This window comes from Dioscorea cayenensis, chromosome 18, assembly GCF_009730915.1.
Source record: "Dioscorea cayenensis subsp. rotundata cultivar TDr96_F1 chromosome 18, TDr96_F1_v2_PseudoChromosome.rev07_lg8_w22 25.fasta, whole genome shotgun sequence".
Taxonomy (NCBI): Eukaryota; Viridiplantae; Streptophyta; class Magnoliopsida; order Dioscoreales; family Dioscoreaceae; genus Dioscorea; species Dioscorea cayenensis.
This window is the reverse complement of record NC_052488.1, coordinates 20,945,279-20,967,931: the sequence shown is the minus strand read 5'-3', so window position 1 is coordinate 20,967,931 and position 22,653 is coordinate 20,945,279. Positions and strand designations below refer to the sequence as shown.

The following is a 22,653-nucleotide window of genomic DNA, read 5'->3' as shown; positions in this document are numbered from 1 at the left end:
TTATAATATCCACATTTTTATCTTCTTTATTTTTTTTTTTATCTAACAAATACAGATTGTTTAAAAGGAATTTTTATTTAAATTATTAAAATAAATGTATTTTTTCAAAAATAATTTTATTAGATACCCTTCTAAATATTAAGATTTTTTTTCTATAAATTTGAGCCCATTTTCCATTAAACTTTTTGAATAAGTGGATAAACAATTTAAATTAGATAGAACAAAAAAAGAACAAATAAGTATAGCTACTACTAGATGTGGTAAGAATAGAATAACAAAAAAGTAACAACAATAAAGAACCAAAGCCCCTAAAGCTACATCAAACTCAAATGCTAGCCAGGGCCGGGGTCATGCTCCTCATCGGTAGGTAAAGAGTCACCGAATTCCTTTACACATGATCTAAGAAATTTCAAATTTTTTCTGACAGTAGAGATACCTTCATCAATCTTCACTTTATATCCACTGCGATAGACGAACACCAAGATACAAGCATTCGATTAATATTAAGAACGATACAATACTAGCTAGTGTCGGGTTTTGCTCCATTAACTCATTTTAGTAAAATAATATTTTTTTTATCATAAATGTATTTTCACTATTTTTTTTATTTATTTTATCCTAAAGATTTAAATGATGTAAAACATACTTTTTGTTTCAGGTAACGTCAGTTCAATAAATGAAAGAAAAAATAAAAATAAAAATAAAAAATTAGCCAATAAATTAAAACTTTAAACACCAGTAAGCCAATTAAATGCAGGGATGGGCTAAAATATATATATATATATATAATTTCACTTTATATATTTATATATGGTCTTAAAAAGCGTATTGAATAAAAAAATCTCAAGTCCGGAGAGTGCCTCAAGATTCGTGCAAAAGTCGAATCAAGCGGCGAAGGGTTCGGACATCGTATCTATGAAGAAGATTTATCGCAATCGTATCGAATCGAAGTTATAAAGAACCACAAGAGCCATCGGTTGGTTCATTGAAGAGAGAGAGAGAGAGAGAGAGAGGTCAATAGGGAGAGAAGAGAAGAGCGAAAGCGATCGAAGTGAGAGAGAGAGAGAGAGAGAGATCGAAATCGAGAGGACGGTAAGGGTTCATCTTCAGCTACCTTGCAAACAAGAGCTAGGGTTTCGGTTCAACGAGGCGCGAAGGAACGAGCTCTCAAACGAGGATTTATATTGGGAATTGACCTTGAATTGGAGGGCCGGTGGAAACGGATTGGTTTTCTTGGGGTTTACTACGTGTTTATTATGGATCGATTTCTTTCTAGTAATCTCCTCATTGACCTTCGGAAAGGTAAGGGAATTCCTTGGTTTTTTTATTTTTTTATGTGGAGCTTGAGATTTTTGTTTAGATCCATTGATGTTTGAGGGTTTTTTTGTTGGAATTTTTTTGTGGATTTTTGTGTAGATCTGTGTTGCGTGGTGTCTTAGCTGTTGATTTCCGTTGGTGAATTAGGTATCTTGGATTGTTGATTTTTTTGTGGTTTTTTTGGGGGTCAAAGCTGCGAACTTTGGGGGTTTTGTTGCTTGAGATCTTGAAAGGTTTGGCCTTGTAGTCTTTTTTTGTTTATGATTTTGGTATTGATATGTTGTTTGATGTGTTTGCTTGTTGTCTGGCTGGAAATTTAATTGAAATCCGACCAAGGATAGGTATTATGGCAGCTTTTTTGTTGAACTATAGGCGGCATGGGAAAACATGAAGTACAGAGGCCCTTGAGTGATGAGTGGTGTCACTTTTTTTGGATCTATGAGAACAGAAAGGCTCCATGACAGTAGTCGACCCCATGTGTTTTTATGATTAAGGCGTAACTCTTAGTTGTCATTGATTATCACTTACAATTCAGTTAAGTAGAGAGAGGAAACGATTGGAATTTTACATGTTTTTTTGTACTTTATGTTGTTACAGTGTGGTATTCTCATTTAGAAGGATTCAGGCCCATCTTTTGTGTTTGTTTTTCCTTCCCGCTTATTGTAATGTAATTTTAAGTTTAATTGGAGAGAAAATAAAGTTTTAAGTTTTAGAGCCAAACAAGTTTCATACCACATAAGCAGGAAATTGTGATTAGAACAAAATTTGGATAGAAGGTATGCATTACTTAAAAATGGAAACTTCATGGTTTAATGGCAAAAGTTAAAGTTCATTGGATGGTGGCAAACCGAAGCTAAAGTTCACTGTTGATAAGGTAATTTACTGTGAAATTATTGTCTAATATTTGATTGTATCATGTGAGGATTCCAATGGAGGGGTGCCCTTTTCATATCCAAGGATGTATGTTTTACTTTGTACCGCCCTCCATTGTACCGTTGCAATAGACATGCATTGTTTTATGGCCAATGCAAAGCCATGTTTGGTGCTGGCCATAATATACCTCCACAATTCTTTCTTCCTTTGTTTTGTTCCTAATATATGGGTAATTGATGCTATGATGGTGCTATGGTGATATAGTGTTATTGATTTTGTATTGTTAGTGTGGTTCTATCCATGCTTCCCTGAACAATTAAATTAGTAAGAACATGTTAAAGCTAACTCATCAATGCATGATTTAATAAGATCAGCTGATAGGCATTGGTTCAGAAGTTACTATTCTTTGTTACATGCTGTAATATTATTTTAAGCATAAGCATAAGCAGAAGTTACTTTTCTTTGTAACACAGCTGCACTATGTTACTGAATTTTATAGCCATTATAATGGCTTGGTTTTGGAATTATAGTTAGAACATAGTAAGTGCTCAAATATATTATCATTTGATAATTCCTTTGAGAAGGTGGTACATTTCAAATATATCCATGGCCTTGTTCTAGTGAGTGTGTTGGAGGTTGTTGTCTTAGGTTACATAAGATGCTTTATAATTCTTAAAGAAAAAAAAAATTGTTCAGGTAATTGATAGTTCAAGTTGTACATTTACGTGATTGATGTTTTTTTTAATATGTCATGGCATTGCCGAATAAATTATAAATACCATAAGTTGCAGATTCATTGTCTGAGTCATTAAATTTCTTGTTTTCTTTTTTTGGGATATTTGATCGCAGGGTTGGGATAAGTCCTTCAAAGAACTCGTTTTCCTAAAGACCTTGTATAGATAAAGGGTCTTTTGTTTTAATTAAAGAGGAATTTGTCCGTGAGAGGGTTTTCAAACAGCAAGGATACCCAGTCAACTATGGCAAATAAACCTACTGCCTTAAATCCCAATGCGGCAGAATTCATTCCCTCAGCCTTCAGATCTCCACTTGGAAGTGCCAAAATTGTAGATTCCACCAGATTGGATATTGCAGGAACATCAGGAAAAGCAGTTTTGGATCGTTCTGAGTCATCCAATTCAAATTACTCAGATGATGAAGCTCACCGGTTTTGGCGTCATCAGCTTCCTGATGATATTACGCCTGATTTCAAGGCTATGGGTGAGAATGAATTACAAGATCCTGGAAATCTCTCGCTTGACAGTTTATCAATCCATGAGAGTGCTGAAACTTTAGGATTCCCTGTAGTTGCAGCCAGTCAGATGCTGGGCGCCACCCAGGGTAGGTCCCTTGGCAGTGATGATCTAAACTTGCTTGAGAATTTGGCATACTCAGGTTCTGCATATGCCGGTGATCATTCATCAGGTGTTTTTATGAATTTCGGCTGCCAGTGCATGGGATGAGCAATTTGTAAATGGGGATCAGAATCTTATTGACCAGGAAACCTTCCTGTATAGTGGAGACTCCAGTGCCAATTTTTTGAATGATCTAGGTGACCAAGCGGCTTTACAGGATGCTGCCATCAATCCTGTTGACTTTTTGGCATCTCAATTTCCTGGTTTTGCTGCAGAGAGCCTTGCAGAAGTGTACTATGCAAATGGTTGTGATTTGAACTTAACAATTGAGATTCTCACCCAGCTTGAGGTATGTATGCTCCATTTTGGTTGTAATCAAGCTTCAAGGAAGGCCCTACTAGTGGCCTAATGATGCAGAGTTTGTCAAATTGATGTCTTGCGGCCTTGAAACAATATGTTTGATATGTTGGTTTTTGGCATCTTAACATTACCTTGTAATTGCAGCTTCAGGTAGATACTGGTTTTGCTCAGAACTTGAACTTAAAGACACCAGCATCTCCCAACCTCAGTCCATTGGATTTCCCAGCACTTCCTCTTTCTGATACGCAAAATGGACTTTCAAAGGTAAACCGGGATGACATAGGACAAGCTCCCAATACCTACAGATCTGCAACTAGTATTTTTGGAGGTGCCACAGATTTTGCTTCTGCTGTCCGAAAGCTTGCATCCCAAGATTCTGGCCAATGGAAGTATGAAAGAAATGGCTCTGGAGATGGCAGAATAGGTTCAAGCAGAATGTCACAACTTCTAGCCAGCTCACAAAATGGCAATGCCAAATTGTCTTATGGAGATAAAATGCAAAGTGTTCGTTCATCTCGGGCAGCTCCAGTTTGGCTTGAAACTGGAGAAGCTGTGGGTAATTTTTTTTTATTATTGACTTAAATCTCTTTAACTTTGCAACATATTTGCTTGGTTGCATCATTTTTTTTTTCTTTATATCTTTGCTTAATGACTTCTTGATATTTTGAGATACCAGCAAGTATGTATTCCGAGTCAAGGGAAGAAGCTCGGGATTTTGCACGTCTTCGGAATGCATGCTTTGACCAGGTATGAATATTGATTTTATGTTGGAACTTTGCGATAATTAAGGATTTGTTTTTTAATAGATGACATTCTCAAGGATGTTTCCTTATAAATGTTGATGGCAACGGCTAGGTATGTTGAACTTTGTTATTTGTACTAATGCTTGTTGTTTCTGGAATTTGGTGATGCCTTCATTATCTCCGCCTCTGAGCGTATTTTCTAGGATTTTGATATTATAAGCAGGCTTAGTTGGTGCAGCAAAATTTGATTAATATAACATAGAAATGATCAATTATCAGATCAAAAATCAATGGGAATTGTGTTTTGTTTTTCTTTTATGACAATTTATATGCTGTTATGGTATTTAACTTTGGATAGTATTGAAAGTAAGACTACTGTTAAATCCGCAATAAGTCTTAAAGGTTGCACTCATAAATGTATTTTTTGATGCTAAATTCTACATTCTTGTTCTGAACAGTGTTTAGTTTTCATGGTCATTGCTTCGTGACAGGCACGCCAAGCTTATCTAATCGGCAACAAGGCTCTAGCAAAAGAACTTAGCGAGAAGGGACAATTATACAATATCCAGATGAAAGCAGCTCATGGTAAAGCAAGAGAAGCTATTTATCGTCAAAGGTTCGTCCAATCCATGATAATCTTCTTCTAATCAAATCCATTGCCACTCAGACAAATGTGACATTCATTAGTGTTTCAGGAACCCCATTTCTTCGGATATTCAAAGCTATGGCCGGAGCCAGGAACGTCTAATTGATCTCCATGGTCTCCATGTCAGCGAAGCCATTCATGTACTAAAGCATGAGCTCAGCACTCTGAGGAGTGCAGCGAGGGCCGTGGGACGGCAGGCGCAGGTCATGATCTGTGTTGGGACCGGGCACCACACGAAAGGCTCACGAACGCCGGCGAGGCTACCGGTCGCTGTGGAACAGTATTTGTTAGAGGAGAACCTTCACTACACACAGCCCCAGCCAGGCCTGCTTCGGGTTGTGATATATTGACAACGTTGTAAGGAAAGGAATACGCCGAAAAATGGAAAGTTGGAAAAACTCTAAATCACACACTCCAATTCTTGTATTTTGTATATGAGAGGGAGAGGGGATAGAGAAAGAAAGTAAAAAACTGCAAAAAAAAAAGACAAAAAAAAAGGGTAAAATCTGACAACCCAAGAGCAGTGTAATATTATGAAACAAACACTAGATGTTATTCACTTTTTGGTTGTAGTTTCAAGCGGAATTCCGCTGTTCTTTGCCTTTCAAAATCGTCACTTATCTCTGCTAAAATTGAAATTGAGTTCTTTACATTGTCATTGTTTATAATTCACCTTCTGTTTGGCTCAATTGTTCCCTGGAATTACCTAATTGTCTATATCAATATTGGAATTATATAAAAAAATATCTATTTTGGTTCTTGATTATACATCTAAAATATAATATATGAAAAATGATTCTCTAATTTATTTTCTAAAATCTCTCAACAACAACAACAACAACGCTCTTTCCAAAAAAATAATAATAATAATAATAAATAAATAAATAAAATCACAAAAGGGTCAATTTTTCAAGTTACTTATCTTAGCAAAATTCATCAACAATAATTCTTCACCTTATCATGTATGACTTGATCTCATATCTTATCTTTTAGAAAGACTGTTATTCATACAATACCATATAAACACTCTTTCTCTCTTTGGAAGTTATAGGCAAAGATGACGCTTCTTGTATTCACAATAACCACCTCAGTGCTCACCTTATTCTTAGCCTTCATCTTTCATGCAATCCTCTACTCCCCCATTTCTCCTCAACCCCTTCTCATTCCATCCTCTCAACCTCCATCCTCCAACAACATCTTGCAGGTCATCATCATCTTCTTCTTCTTCTTTTTATCTTTTAATTCATGAAGAATTACTATACTTCCTTATATTTATATTTATATCTACATGTTGTTGTGTATTGCTTTTCCTTTAATTAGAAAGTGGAGAAGTTGGGAGAAGGAGAGTTACTTGGTCCAGAGGATGTTGCAATTGGAAAAGATGGTGATTCATTGTTTTTATACACTGTTACTAGAGATGGTTGGCTGAAGAGGATGCACTCCAATGGAACTTGGGAGAGTTGGAAGATGATTGGAGGTGATGGCCTTCTTGGCATCACTGTTTCTATGGATGGAGGTTTTCTTGTTTGTGATGCTCATAAGGTGATCATGCATGCTTAATTATGTTCTTTTAATTAAATATAATATAAAGTTTCAAAATTGATATATATTATTGTTATTTTTTATTTATGAAAACTTATGATATATCATATGTTTCATGCATGCATGGTATACATGGTTATGTTGGAATGTAGGGATTATTGAAGGTGGCAGAAGGAGGGGTGGTGGTTCTTGCCTCTCAAGTGGATGATGATGGCTCTCAAATCAGGTTCATAATTTTAATGTTTTGATATTTCAGATTCATTTACTGACAATGTCCTTGCCATATATTCTGCATTTATTTCTTTTTTGTCTGCATTTGCTCAATAATGTGTATTTGGTTCTTGGGAATGTAAATGAGCCTTGATTGGCCAAAGTTCATTAGATTTTTTTTTAATTAGAAAAAAATGGTATATCGACATTTTTTTAATTTTAACTTCATTTTTATTTAAATGTTTTAAATTTAAAATTTTATTTATTTAAATAATTTACTTTTGTGGGGACAAAAGATCTATAATCTAGGTGATACATGCTACTGTAATTTTGCCAACTATTCCGCATGCCTAGTATTTTTTAAAATTGAAAATTTATTTATATTAAAAATATATATTATTTGAAGATAATATATTTGATATATTGATATTAACCTATATACTATATAATAGATTAGTGCGACTATTCATAATTTTATTATATTAATTAGTTATTAATTAATAATTATATTGGTTATCTTTATGTAATTGATGTTTTTATAAATTATTGTATGTTTTAAGTTTTTAATATATGTTTTTGGATGATTTTGTAATAGATGTTATCGGCACAACAACTAAAAAAATATAAAATTTTTTTGATATTTTTGATAGGCCGGCACATCCCACCCCTCCAAATGGTGAGTTTTGACGGTTCTCACTTACCGTCCGGTCCGTCCTACCAGCCTGAATATTAAAATAAAATTTTTTTCCCTCAAATTATTACTTCTCTCGTTATTAAAATCTGTCCTTATTTTTTAAAACAATAAAGATGACAACAACAATAATAATGAATGATCTTCTGTCCCACAACAATAATAATGAATGATCTTCTGTCCCACTCCCACCTATGATGCTCAAACACTTGCTTCACATGTGTTATTTAACCAATGATCTTCCACAATTACTATTTCGCATGTGCCATTCATCGAATTTTTATTTTTATTTTTTAAATTTTTTTTAGTGTTGTAACATTTGCCTTCATCACTGATAGATCAAAAGCATTTCTCACTTAAGTATTATGTTAATTGTCTTATTGTATGTCCACATCTCATGTATCAACTAGGTATTTTATATATCTTTATTAAATTATCATAGTTTTTGACGAATGATTATTGGTAGTCAATCCTTATTAAAACTCTTTATAAATGGTAAGAGTTTAAATCATAAATGATGATATATTTTTTTGAGAGTGCAAGTAATGATTGTGTGTGGGTAGTTTCAACATTCATGTGTGCACGGGCGTTGCCCCCGTTTGCTCTGCTGAGGCTTGTACATGACATTATCTTTTTTAACGACCTAGCCGCTTGACATAAAAAAATTATCATGATTTCTTGTTATTCAACTAAGTTGTGATTTATCTATTTTTTAAATATTAAATAATAATAATATGGTTTGGTTATACAATGGATAAATAGGTTTGCTGATGCTGTCATTGAAGCAAAGGATGGGAGTATATATTTCAGTGATGCTAGCACCAAGTTTGGGTTCCATGAATGGTATCTTGATGCTCTTGAAGCAAGGCCTCATGGCAGGCTTCTCAAGTTTAATCCTCACACCAACACCACCTCCATCCTTGTCTCTCAACTTTACTTTGCCAATGGTGTTGCTCTTTCAAAGGATCAAGATTTCCTGCTTGTTTGTGAGACTTTCAGGTAATTAATTAATAAATTAATTAATCATCACAAACATTAATTAATCTTTTCTTGTTATTTTTTAAATAATTGTAATATGATAATTAATGAACAGGTTTAGGTGTATGAGATATTGGTTGAAAGGAGAATTGGAAGGCAAATTGGATGTTTTCATTGATAACCTTCCTGGAGCTCCAGATAACATCAATCTTGCCCCTGATGGATCTTTCTGGATTGCTCTTCTTCAGGTTTTCTTTTTAATTAATTAATTAATTAAATTCCATTTAATTTAAATATTTAATTAATTAATAATGATTAATTAAAATTTTGTAGTTAAGACGGAGAGGATTAGATTGGATTCACAAATGGAGCTTGGTTAAGAAGATGATATCGGTGCACCCAAGTCTTGTTGAGATGCTAAAAGGATCCGCGTATAGAAGAGTCATGGTGGTGAATGTGGCTTCCAACGGTACGTTCATTAGCGCACTTGATGATTCTACCGGTCGGATTATGTCTTTTGTTACTTCCGCACTTGAGTTTGATGGCCATCTTTATTTCGGAAGTCTTCACAACAATTTCATTGGGAAAATTATCTTTAGATTAATATATCATTAAATGTACTTTTAAAATTCTTAATAATGATGTTTATTTTATTACATTTTGAATGTTAAAAATATTCTTAGTTATTAATAAATAAAAATTAGGCACACATTTGTCTAATGGAAATACCAAAAGAGGAAAGGAGCAATGTAACTTAATTATGATTAATACTTTCTCGTGTTTTTTTTTTATTTGTTTTGTTTTAAAATGTACTGTTTTGGTTTTTTTACATGTCTATTTAAAAAAATTTTAAAAAAATTAAAAATATATAATTAAATTATATAAAAAAATTGATAATTTTTTTAAAAAAATAATTTTAAAAAATTAATATAATTTTTTTTTAAAAAAATTCAAAATAACAACGCGAAATAAAAGGGGTAAAATATAACTGTTGGTCACCAAATTATACCCAATTATCAATTTGGGTACCACATTTTGATTTGGTCAAAATGGTCCCCTCAATCTTCATTTCATTTCAAAAAGATGACTGCCCAAAGGTTTTCGATGAGTTTATTTTGATACGGACGCCAACAATCCAATGTGGTTGCCGGATTTCCACATCACCTGCCCAGTGCCATGTACCACGTGGATCATAATGCCACGTGCATTACTAAAGCCATGTCAGCCCCCTTCTTCTTTCTTCTTCTTTTTCTTCTTACTCCTTTTCATTTATCAAATCTGAGAATCCTGATAATCCAAATCCTTCTTCTTTCTCTTTTTCATCTCTCACGTTTAAGAATCATGAGAATCCAGAGCAAGTCCATGGAAACATTGAGGAGAGGAGGGTGCTGAACCGTGAGTAATCTATCTCTCAAGAAACCACATTGGACTATCAAGGAAGCTAGATAGAGAGGAAGAAAGCCCTATGGCTCTGGAATGGAAGATCAGGATCCTTGAGAAGAAAGCCCCAACATATTATGTATATCTTTACAGATTAGTTTCTATAGTATTTTTTGTGCTCTTAAATTTTAGTAATTACCAAGGTTTATATAAAAATATTAATATAAATTTTTAATGTCTCTATAACAAAAAGAGAAATGTCACACAAACAATTAGGATATTATTAGATCAATAATTGTGCTCAAGGGATATAATTACATTGAAGTAATTTTATAGGAAAATAGACACAATAAGCAAAGATAAATGCAAAAACAATGTGAATGATGTTCAAACATCTTCATAACTTTGATTGGTGATGATTTGCTGGAACTCCCACTGAAGCAAAGCAAGCTTTGAATATATATATATCTAAAACCTAATAAAAGACTAAGCTTTGGATACAAACTTTCAGATCTGCTGCCTTTATAACTGGGATCACACCCTCATAAAGCACTTGCAGTTCACCACGCTCTGGATTCTCGGGATTCCTTAATGTAAGAGATGAAGAAAAAATGAAGAAGGAAATGAAAAAGAAGGGGGCTGACGTGGCCGTAGTAATGCACATGTGGCATTATGATCCATGTGGCACATGCTGAGATGCCATTGGGCAGGTGATGTGAAAATTCAACAACCACATTGGATTGCCGGTATCCACGTCAGAATAAACTCACTGGAAATCTTTGGGCAGTATCTTTTTGAAAACAAATGAAGATTGGGGGACCATTTTGATATAAATCAAAATGTGATACCCAAACTGATAATTAGGTATAATTTGATGATCAACAATAATATTTACCCGGAAATAAAACATAATAATTCAAGAGTTTGATTACGTTACTAATCTCGAGGCGCAGTGAACGACCACGATCTCTTGATGGTCAGATAATATCAAAGGTGACCGTTGATATGCCACGTCAGATTTTAGATATTACTACGAGTTCAGTGTGTTTTTCTTTTGTCTCCTCCGAACTTACCAAAGCTCTGACAACCCAACGGTCTCTGCCATTGCTCAATTACATTTATACCCCAACACATTTGCAAGCCTAGCTTTGCCGACAAGGGCAAAACCGGCAATACATCGCCCGAAGTTCCAAACCCTTCCGGCCAATACCACGTTCTCGTCGCTTCTTCGGGGTTTGCGCCATTTTATTTGGCGCCACGTTCCACGTGGCAAGATATCATTGGTTATATCGCCCTCCCTGTGGGCCCCACCAATGTTTAATACGCCGAACGTTGTAGACTTGTAGTTAGATACCTCTCTCTTCCTTTCCGCGTTCTTGTTATTGGTACCGTGGGTATTCGCACCTCCACTGTTCCCATCTAATAAATAAAACTAATTAATCTTCTTAATCAATAATTAAAAAAATAAAATAAAATACTCCATCGTTCTGTTTTCTACTATCATGATTAACTGAATATCATGTACTAAAAAACTGAGGTATTTCATAAAATTTTATAAAAAATTAATTATTATTTTAAAATTAATCTTAATTTATATCTTCAATATTTTTTTTCTCATATTTAATTCCAATAAAATAGTTGAAATATAATGTTAAAGATTATTTTAAAAAAAAACTAAAAAATACTTTTAAAAACTAATAGATAAAAAAACATGAATATGTGAATGAAAAAAAAAAAAAGTAATACGTAACACTTAGTCCCTAACAGTATATGGTCTCTTTTACACAATATAAAATATAAGTTTGTTTCTTCCGTAACACGAAATGTGAAAGCACTTAATAATCAATAATACTTACAGTTGGTAGAATCTAGTGTTTAAGAAAAATTTCTTATACATGTATATCACTTTGAAAGTGATTTATCATAATAAATAAGTAAAATTTATTTTATTCACACACACGCATAACTCATTTAATGCAATGAAAGTTAATAATGGTGTGAATGTACCATTAATTTTGTTGGCATATAATAATAGATTGGGACTTATCAATATTATGTTTTTGTTGTTTTAATAACTCAATATATATATATCTAAGGTTATTTACACCATATGTTTATTACTTTGGCATGTGATTTGGACTTGCAACTAACAAAGATTTGTGAACTCTTTATTTTGCTTTCAAAGTTGAAAAATCAAACATAAGGGGGTCTACCAACATATCATATAAGTATATAACCCACACAAATAACTACAATGTTCTTTCATGTCAATTCCAAAGTGGAATTTTAGATTTGTCTTCATACTTATATTTATTTAAATAAAATCCAAAAATATATATTTATTTCCAATCATGGTTCTTTTTGTCAATCCAACCAATCCAATCCAATGCATTGCCAATTTGCCCCATTAATGCAAAATGAAACTTTGATGTTAATCATGTTAAATAGAAATTAATTTATTTGTAACTCATATTATCAATTAAAAACATTTTAATTAATTAATATTAGTGAAATTATTAAAGTAAACAAACGGTAAGGAGTTTCTTATTCTCACCGCAAGGTAGCCTATATTTTTAACGTTTTCGAGGAAAGCGCTAAACATTTCCGTCTTTCTCTTTCTCTCATCGCCGGCGAGCTCCATCTCCTTCTCCGGCGAGGTCCGAGCTCTTCAGGCTTGGCTTATTGTATTCCGATTGAACGGAGGGTCATGGATGAGGACTTCTCTAAGGCGGTCGAGGAGGGGTTGAGGCTCTCAAAGCGGATTTGCACCGGAAAGCCCTCGTCACGGCCTTCTGAGCAATTCATGGAGCGATCGTCTACGATGGCGGCAGGGCTGCTCCCAACGGCGCCTATGGCTTACGCTGTGATTTCGGACCCGAGAATCGTCGATAACCCCGATATTCCCAGCTACCAGCCGCATGTGCATGGCAGTTGCGATCCCCCGGCGTTGATCCCGTTGCAGATGAAGGAGATCGCTCTGGAGATCGATTGCTGCTTGGACGCTGCTTTGGTGACCGTCAAGGGGCGGTGGCGGGTTCATTGTGTGATGGGAAGCAAGAGCTGCAATTGCCGCGTTGTGATTCCGATGGGAGAGCAGGTAGAGTTTGACATTCGATTGCTCTAATTCTATATATATATATATAATCTGTATTTTTGGGGGTTTTCTTTGTACGATTTTGATTTTCTAGTTATGGTTCTACTTCTGGTGTTTGGTATAATAGTGGAGGCCTTATTTTTTATTGATAAAATACCTTCAATTTTGGTTTTTTTAAGGTTTTTGGTCTTGGGCGGAATGGCTTGAAATGAAGAGGATTAAAAAGTTCTCTTTTTTTCTTCATTTTTTTTAAAATTTTTCTTTGATGGTGTTTTGGAGTATGATTTGCATGCAATCAATGCGTGAGGTTTGTGAATTTGATCATGGTGCCTTTGAATTGATAAGAATCGGATGAATGAGAATGTTCTGGTTTTTCTTTACCTTTTTCTTTATATTTTTTGGAGATTACTTTTAATTTTTGTTCTGCTACAATTTTACTTTGCATCTTTAGTGAGGAAATAGGTATGCTACACAATACTTTTGTACTTGTGGGGAGTTGTGGAATGCGAGAATTGTACTGCCACTTTCGATTTTCTTTTGAATAGGATTCCTGTAACCTTTTTAGATTAGCATGTAATGTGGGCGCTTTATGATCATAAGTGTTAAAATGAAGAATATTAAGGCAGGATCTCAAGTTCAGCATGTCTGGCTAACAGGGTTCCATTCTAGGTGTTGAGCTTGATGTCGAAAGAAAGTCCTACTCTACCCAGGTCATCCAAACAGAGGAAGATCTCAATGTAGAGAAACTTTTGAACAATGAAGATGGTGGCTTCATGAATCCCCAGTATTTTTCGTGCACAATACCACTGGTGATCCAAGCATCCATTTGCTTTCCATATAACTGTTTCTAGCTGTTTAATTTAACTTTAATGCTAATAACTATCTTGTTTTTTCTTTTGTCCTCTCTCAAGGTTAGTGGAGGATCCGAAATCCATCTCAAAGCCTGTTGGTCACAAAAATTATCATATAAGGATGGGCAATTCATTATAACAATTCCATTTAATTTTCCAGAATATGTGACTCCAATTCCAAAGGTCTTCTCAAAAGGAGAAAAGATACAGTTGAATGTGAATAGTGGTACTGAGAAAGAAGTTCTGTGCCAAAATGCCAGCCATCCGTTGAAGGTGAACATTCTTATGGGACACTAGTAAACATATTCTAAGCTTCTAGTCATCCTTTGAAGTTAAAGTTATTGTGGATTTTGGCTAATAATATTAGTGAGATGTGCTTTTTCTATGATCAGGAGAAAGCACGACAAGTTGGGAAGTTATCTTTTCTTTATGAAGCCGAAGCTGACAGTTGGTCACGCAAAGACTTTTCTTTTGCCTTTAGTGTGAGTTATTGTATTTCCTTACATACACACAGACAAATCTGACCTTTAAATTTTTTAAAAACTAATTCGGATGAATCCAATCTTTAAATATTTAACCAACCATATGTAAATATTTTTAAAACTTTGTCTGTTTTAACTGTATAACTCCAACTACATTTTTACAGGTTTACTCAAGTGATATTTTTGGGGGTATGCTGGTACAGTCTCCTCCCATGCATGATTTTGATCAAAGAGAGATGTTCTGCTTATATCTTTTTCCTGGAAGTAATCAGACAAGAAAGGTAAGAAAAGCTTCACGCTCTCATTTGAATTTTATAATATGTTTTGTTAAATTAAAACTAAATTGTCTTGTGACTTCTTCCTAAATTTGGGTGACAGAAAGTGTGTTTCTGTTGGTAAATTAGGGGTAATACGGCTGAAAAGGACCATAATGCTTGCTTAGGACTCATAACTTAGAAAATAAATAGTTTATTTCAAGAAGTTGTAGACCTCCAAGCAACAATTTTTCTTCTTTGTCCAAGGCTTCATATGGAATAAACCTATTTAGTAGGTATGCAGATTCATGCTAGATAAATCCCATCTCAGTTAATTTATGGCACAGGTATTCAGGAAGGAAGTAATTTTTCTTGTTGATATAAGTGGAAGCATGCAAGGAAAGCCTCTTGAAAATGTCAAAGATGCAATAATTTTAGCACTCTCTCAGCTCGCTCCAAGAGATTATTTTGGCATCATAGCTTTCAATGAAGATATAAGTTTGTTCTCATCAACTTTGGAGCTAGCTACGGAGGACAAGATAAAAAAAGCGAACCAGTGGATAAGCAAAAGTTTTGTTGCAGAAGGTGGGGCAAGTGGCTCTCAGCAGTTGATTGCTCAGCCATTGAATAAGGTGATTTCTTTTCCTTAATGAAGTAATTGCATATAAGTTTCACAGATATCATTTCCTTCCTATTTTCAAGATGCTGGCTTTTGGAGCTGATTGCCCAGGCTTCATTAGTACTTTGCATTCCTGATATAAGTTTATGTGATGATGACTCTAAAAATCGCAATTATTAATTTAAAATTTTGTTTTTCCTATCAGGCAATAAGTTTACTGACAAAATCACCAGATTCACTCCCACATATATTTTTTATTACTGATGGATCTTTTGAAGAGGAACGGAACATTTGCAGTATCATGAAGAATCATGTGGCCAATCATCAACCTATGCAGCCTCGAATTTCTACTTTTGGTATAGGTAATTATTTTACTGATGCAAATTTTCCCTCAAGCTAGACTACATGATACAACTTCTACTATGTGGATGTAATATCACCCTAAATATTTGAAGTGCATGGGATATCAAGTGTTGATGATTCTTCCGTGAATCTTATGAAATATGAACTGTTTTTGTGGTCATGAATTTTCTACAAAACTTGCCTAGTTTGTTCTTCTCTGTCATTTTCATTTATTGGTGTTCACAAGGATTCTATTTAGTTTTATTTGGTTCAGTACCAAAGTAGGCAGGTTTCAAATGTCACCATGGCAATGAGTATCAGCTGTTCTCAAGGGTCCAGCATGGCATTCATTACTTATCATATTCTAAACTTGCAGATATTTTCTCATTCTGGTATATTTTGGAAGGGCTCACCTTGTCAAAATTGTTCTCTAGCATTAAACGCAACATTCTATGAAATTGCTTCACTACAATGGCATGGTTGCATAAGAAAGGCTAATAATTAGGGCTTTGCTTTGCCTTCTAGACATCTGTTTCTTGTGAACTTTCCAGTATCAGATGATCAAATTAGTTTATTGATGTTTCTTTCAACTGGGATTTCCTTTCTCCTTGATTTATATGTTTTATTCCAACAGGTTCATTCTGCAACCATTATTTCTTGCAAATGCTAGCGTCAATCGGCAGAGGGCAGTATGGTGTTGCTCATGATCCAGGTAGGTTGTATTTTTATTTTCTACTACATTTGATATTTATAAAACACACTTTATTCTTATTCATTTTTTATTTTGTAGCATAAAGTCAAACTTTTCCATTGTTTCTTCCATAAAACTGATTTATGATTATTCATAAAGATGGCATTTTTCTTACTGTAATATCAAATTGTGTATACTTGTCTTTGGACAATGCTCAAAGAAATATTACCCAAAAACAATCTAGTTTGATGAATTTTCATTAATATGAAGCAGGCTGCTGCTTTTGGTTTTAGCTCCGAAAGCTTGAATTTTCTTTTACTTTTGGCTTTACAGACTACATACTGAACATGTTGGAACTATTTACCTTAAGGTTTGGAAACTACAGTATATACTGAGCAAAGAAAAGAATAATTTTGGTATTATTGTGGTACTTTACACATTGAACTGTTTGGTGGATTAAGCAGAGTAGATAACAGCCATATAATTGTCTTTTCTCAAGAAAGTTATATGATGATATCAACATAATTTCACTAAGAACCTGGTTTACCTTGGCCAGATTCAATTGAAGCTCAAATGCAGAGATGGTTCAGAAGAGCTTTATCACCAATAGTTGCAAATATAACAGTTGATGTCTTTGACCATTTTGATGCACTTGAGGTATGTTATCACTATACAAGGTTTGCTTCAGCTGAACATTCATGATCAACAGTCTGGCAAATTTCCTAGTGAAGAAATCACATTAAATGGTTCTTGGGTTTTTTTGCATCGATAGCATTTCACTATTTCAATCGCTCATATACTTGTGTAGTTACCCTGGTTTCCATTATTCCAATGGTCCACTGTTTGAACAACAGTTGGTCTATATCTTAATGACCCAGAATGCCAGCTTTAATGTAAACAGAAGTAAACCTGGGGGAGGCTGGTTAGTGTTTTTGTTGGCTTAGAAGAGAGGCAGAGGTTTTTAGTTTCAGATAAAATTTATAATTCCAAAGTTGGCCAAGGATGGAATATAGCTCAAGGGGGGTATCACCCAAAAATTTGTAGATTAGAAGGGCATTAGACTCAATTAGTACCTTTGCAAAGGTTTTTATGAGATTTAGAGATAAGTTTAGAGTGGTTTCCTGCAGTTTTTCCTTTTCCCATTTGTCTCCATTTGGGATGGTGAGTGCCTTCCCCTGCCACACTTCCTCCCTGATTTTTGCTAGACTGACAATCCCCGCACAAACCCAGCCATGTCTGGATGTTATGCCCCTGCAGGATGGTGTTAAATTTCCATCCTAGTCTCCATGTGTTGATAAGCACCTGATCACCTTAATTTTATGTAGTTTGCTTATATTCCTTTTCTGGAAACAGTTTGGCACTGTTCTCGCTTACTCAAATCATTAAGGAAATGTTATTGTATTCACTGTTTTCTTCTTTCCTACTGGTGGAACGCATTAGATATGACATGGTGGTATATAACATACTTTAATATTTAATACCTAATTATTTTCACTTCAAAATATTAATTGCTGGGTTAAGCATCCTTTCTACTAAAGTTTGATTGGTTATTGTCTCAATCTTTAAATCCTTGACAGACTATTGCTATTTAATGATAAAAAAATACAATTCTTATTACAAGTAAATCTAGCTGAATTGAATTCTCTCTGATGACTCCACATTCTTTTCAGATTTATCCTTTGCCTATTCCAGATCTATCAGCTGAAAGTCCATTAATTGTGTATGGAAGATATCAAGGCAAGCTTCCAGATTCTGTTAAAGCCAGAGGCATTTTGGCTGACTTAAATGATATTGTTATTGATCTGCAAGTACAGATTACAAAGGACATCCCACTTGAGAGAGTAAGGCTCCAACTTTCGTCTTTAATCACCTTTTTGAGTATTTAAATTAGAGATCAGGGCATTTTTTCCCTACTAGAAACAGGATCATTGCCCTCTCTAGGTATTATGGGAAATGTTGCATATTCAATCCATTGCTTTAATAAGCTTGTCAATACCACCATGGAACAACACTCTATTTGTGTTTTAGAAAAAAAACTCAGTAGATTAACATTTCAAAGAAACATTGATTTTTTTTTCATAATTCATTGAGCTTCTACAAATGTGGCAAGCCAGCATTGCAACAGCAATGCATAGAAACAGGATCATTGCCCTCTCTGGGTATTATGGGAAATGTTGCATATTCAATCCATTGCTTTAATAAGCTTGTCAATACCACCATGGAACAACACTCCATTTGTGTTTTAGAAAAAAAACTCAGTAGATTAACATTTCAAAGAAACATTGATTTTTTTTTCATAATTCATTGAGCTTCTACAAATGTGGCAAGCCAGCATTGCAACAGCAATGCTAATAAGAGATTCTGTCACTCTTCCCTGCATGCATTTTCATGTTCCAATTTACTTTGAACAGATATCTGCGAAGCAACAGATTGATCTACTCACGGCTCAGGCGTGGTTTTCAGAAAGTAGACATCTTGAAGGAAAGGTTAGTATGATCCTACTTATCTACAATACACCCTTGTACCTTCGTATCCATAATTATTTTGCCTTTTTCAGTCCTTGTCTATTATTTCCTCCTTCTACATTTGTTCACTGATAAAACTCAAGTTTCTTCAAGAGCCGAACTTGTCCAACCTGATTGAATCTTTGTACCATGATCTGAATCTCACAACTCTCCTCCTTGTTCATGAAATTCCTGCATCAAAATTCTCGTGCCAAAATAGTTAGCAGTTTTTGTGCATTAAATGGTTTCTTGCAATTTAAATGTTCTTTCCATAACACGAATCAAATCATTTATGTAAAGATGTAACTCACAGCAGTCCTTGTTACTTATCATGCTCATCTAAATTTTAAGAAAACTTCTTCTCTTATGGTAATGAAAAAACAAATTTCATACTAGGAACCAAGTCCGCTAGTTCTTTATGTCCTATTTTTTGCAGGTCATTGAACTAAGCCTCCAACGTGGCATCCCATCAGAATACACTTATTTGGTCTTACGCCAGAATCAACCAGAAATAAAAGAAACAGCGAAAGAGGTAACTGCAAAAGACTAGAGAATAATTTATATCGCTTTCCATATGCGCATACATATAAATAAAACTCATGATTTTCCATGCAGAAATCAAAGAAAACCAAACTCCTTAACCTTGAAGCTGCCAAAGAACAGTACTTGGTACAAGGCATTAGAATTGGATTTGGAAACATAGCGGCCACTGCAGAGAACCACCCCCCGGGATTTCTAATGCCGAAGCAACCAGAGAACCACTTCTTGGTGGACAAGGCTGTCGGTTGCTGCAACCGAATGTGCAACTGCTGCTGCTGCATGTGCTGCATCCAAACTTGTTCTAAATTGAACGACCAGTTTGTGATCGTAATGATGCAGCTCTGCACTGCTCTATCATGCCTTGCTTGCTTTGAATGCTGCGCAGAAGTTTGTTGTGATGGTTCTGGTTAGTGTTTCTTATTTAGCTTGAGTTCCCTCTGTATAGTGAGTGTACAGCAGAATGAGCTTCGCAACTGGTAGTGTGTTTTTATCTTTTCGGCTTTCTACCAGTCTTTACTATTTGATCCACACCTGTAAAAGCCCGGTCAAAAATTCACCTGTTATATATATATATATATAATCCTGGTGATTGTATCGCAAACTTATTGAATATAGACTTTATCCGGCCTGCGAAAGTTTGTAACAACAATGCGCTGCAGCTCTAAATTATAATTATTATTAGATCAAAGCTTTTTAACCTCCCTTTCCTCTGTTATGACTTCGGGCACACCGTCCTTGATATTCTCCTTGACGTGCTCTTTAATCTCGAGATTTGGTTCTTCCTCATCCTTCTCGGAGCTGAGAGTGATGTGATGGAAGGTCTCTTGTATCTTATTAACACCCTTTTCTACAGGCTCCATTGCTTGAGAGATTGTTAACACCACATCCTTAACTACCTGTAAACATCATAGCTTTGTGAGAGCTACATATTTCTATAAATGTTTATGAGTTATGAAGAGAGAAAAAGAATGGAAAGGAATTAGAGAACTCACAGTTTCGCCACCACCGATAAAAACATCATGAACACTTTCAGTGATGCTTGTTCCAGGAGCTTCGACATGAGTTTCAGTTTCTTCAACCATAGCAGGCTTTTCCTCGCCGTCATCCTCCTCCAACTTTCGCTTGGCTTTTGAATCCACGGATGTTATCACATTTCCATCCTCGGAAACAGGCAAGTATCGATATGGTTCAGGAGAGAAGACGAAAATATGGGCAATAGCTGCGATAGCCATCTGTTTAAAACAAACAACATAAATGAAAATATCACTACTTTCTTTCGATTCTCAAAGAAGAAATGAACTTACTTCTACGCAAATAAGAAACTCTTGAATCCCATTTTGGATCTTCTCTTCTTTCGGTAGGACGCCAAAATAACATATTAAAGCAACGCCGACACCTTGCCACCAAGTTGCAAAGACGATGGCCTTAAAGCTGATGAACTTCGCCAATGGCTTGATCCGCTGCAACCTATGATGTGTTACATCGTAAAATTGGACGAGGCAGTACAATGCCCACATTTGGCTGAAGTTTATGACAACCGTAATATATGGGTACCTATATTATGCAATTTGAAATCAATTCAGAGAATGAGTACAAAACATTGATACAAATACGAAGATTTGAGGGATTGGCTTTCAAACGTACCCGTAATACCATTTGAATTCTCCGACACCATAAAATCCAAAAATCTCCAAAATTAGTGATAAGAAAGCACACAATGTCTTCAAGATCATCTGTTCAATTTTAACTATATAAAAAAAAAACGCAACAAATACAATATAAATTGTGAAGATTTTGCTTGACTTACATATTGTACGAGACCGAATTTTACTATAATGTACAGATCTTCTCCAAGCACACTTGGGTTGCAAAAGAACTCATGACCTACTCTTCTCTCTTTTTTCTCGATCAATTTCTCATGAAGATTTTTCCTTTCCTCATTCTCTAACAATTTTATAACTTCCCTTTCGCCACCTGAAATAGCATTTAATTTATGCTTAGTTGAAACAAATTGGCAACAAATTGCTGAGAAGTAAACAAGCAACTGAAAGAAAAGAGAATATATACACAAATAATTCTCCATGACAAAGAAAGCAGTTATCCGGATATACTTTTATCAAAAGATTTCTTTTTAATAAAAGAGCGGCATGTAACCACATAAGGAATCAGTAATAAATCAGTCGATAAAATTGAAGAAAGAGTTCACCTAGGCAAGCAACCAAATAGCTTCCAAAAGAATATAAGGCGAATGCTTCATAGCAGTTTCTCAAGATATCACAGATTAAAGAAAATTTTGGTGTTGACAAGGATATCACCTGAAAAGAAGCAACTGAGCAAATTTGCATTTCTTTTACATTGTGCATTTAAGACATAGTCTGGATACATCATGAGTCACTTGTGAAATGCACAAGAAAAAGTAGTTTGTGCTTACAGATTCAATGGCATAAACAGGGACCATAAGTAATACACCAATTACCCATTTCTGTTCCTGAAAAAGATTCAATTTGAGAAATAAATTTCAATTTTTTTCTATATTCTAGAAATACTAATAAACTTACTGCAGGGTTATTGTATGATCGGAGATGTTGCAAAATTAGCCATAGAGAGAGCACAGTTGCAATCAGAGCAAGTATTCCTCCGATGATGATTGCTGGTGTGTATAAGTTTGCATACACTCCTCGGTAGCCGGATATTTCACTAAATGCCATTCCCCGATGTCACTCTATCCTATGATGGCTAATTGAATTCAACATCCATTCAAGAGTATAATCTAAAGCTCCAATAAATGCAAATACAGATATCACTACATACGAAAAATAAATCCAAGCTACATACAAATTTAAAGTAAAAATGTTGATAATTAACCTCATGAACTCAATTCCTCAAACACACACACAAGCGCATGAATCAATATCGTCAGGCATTAGCGAGGACAAGATCGATGTAGCATACTGTTACATTTATTAGAACTTTTGTCCACAATACACACTCTATTAAGTTATAATGATACGACTCAGCCGATGTTGTCAGGTGTGGTGGAACCAACTCAAGGCGTCACGGAAGAAGTTTCGACAGAAAAACGGACTCGGACCAAGGCGCGACCAGCTTGGCTCGTGAACTACGTGGAGTGATCACAGAACAGACAGGGGATAGTGGGAGCATGGTATGCTATGCGATGTTGTCA

The 22,653-nt window shown here is 35.0% G+C and overlaps 4 protein-coding genes across 4 annotated transcripts; 3 read left to right on the top strand and 1 right to left on the bottom strand.

Annotated features, from left to right (window-relative positions):
- The first annotated feature begins 979 nt into the window (after positions 1–979).
- Positions 980–5,689, top strand: LOC120282035 (polyadenylate-binding protein-interacting protein 7-like). Its single transcript, XM_039288758.1, is given in 7 exon segments — positions 980–1,302; positions 3,040–3,629; positions 3,631–3,891; positions 4,047–4,458; positions 4,579–4,649; positions 5,137–5,261; positions 5,341–5,689. Coding segments are annotated over 6 exon segments (1,632 nt in total). The 5' UTR covers positions 980–1,302; positions 3,040–3,167; the 3' UTR covers positions 5,642–5,689.
- A 592-nt stretch (positions 5,690–6,281) lies between these two features.
- Positions 6,282–9,503, top strand: LOC120281883 (protein STRICTOSIDINE SYNTHASE-LIKE 4-like). Its single transcript, XM_039288581.1, has 6 exons — positions 6,282–6,495; positions 6,612–6,833; positions 6,986–7,059; positions 8,497–8,733; positions 8,828–8,960; positions 9,046–9,503. The coding sequence occupies exons 1-6, from the start codon at positions 6,349–6,351 to the stop codon at positions 9,325–9,327; spliced, it is 1,095 nt and encodes a 364-aa protein (XP_039144515.1). The 5' UTR covers positions 6,282–6,348; the 3' UTR covers positions 9,328–9,503.
- A 3,153-nt stretch (positions 9,504–12,656) lies between these two features.
- LOC120282093 (inter alpha-trypsin inhibitor, heavy chain 4-like) lies at positions 12,657–20,170 on the top strand. The gene is made up of 13 exons (XM_039288826.1): positions 12,657–13,189; positions 13,843–13,995; positions 14,098–14,310; positions 14,430–14,519; positions 14,684–14,800; positions 15,121–15,405; positions 15,598–15,754; positions 16,369–16,446; positions 16,982–17,082; positions 18,096–18,266; positions 18,837–18,911; positions 19,366–19,461; positions 19,545–20,170. The coding sequence occupies exons 1-13, from the start codon at positions 12,800–12,802 to the stop codon at positions 19,878–19,880; spliced, it is 2,262 nt and encodes a 753-aa protein (XP_039144760.1). The 5' UTR covers positions 12,657–12,799; the 3' UTR covers positions 19,881–20,170.
- Positions 20,140–22,177, bottom strand: LOC120282909 (protein LAZ1 homolog 2). The gene is made up of 8 exons (XM_039289740.1): positions 22,028–22,177; positions 21,901–21,957; positions 21,676–21,784; positions 21,277–21,443; positions 21,114–21,202; positions 20,774–21,023; positions 20,462–20,701; positions 20,140–20,365 (listed from the first exon to the last, which is right to left on the bottom strand). Exons 1-8 carry the CDS (start codon positions 22,175–22,177, stop codon positions 20,153–20,155), a joined length of 1,275 nt encoding a protein of 424 aa, XP_039145674.1. The 3' UTR covers positions 20,140–20,152.
- Between the last annotated feature and the right edge of the window lie 476 nt (positions 22,178–22,653).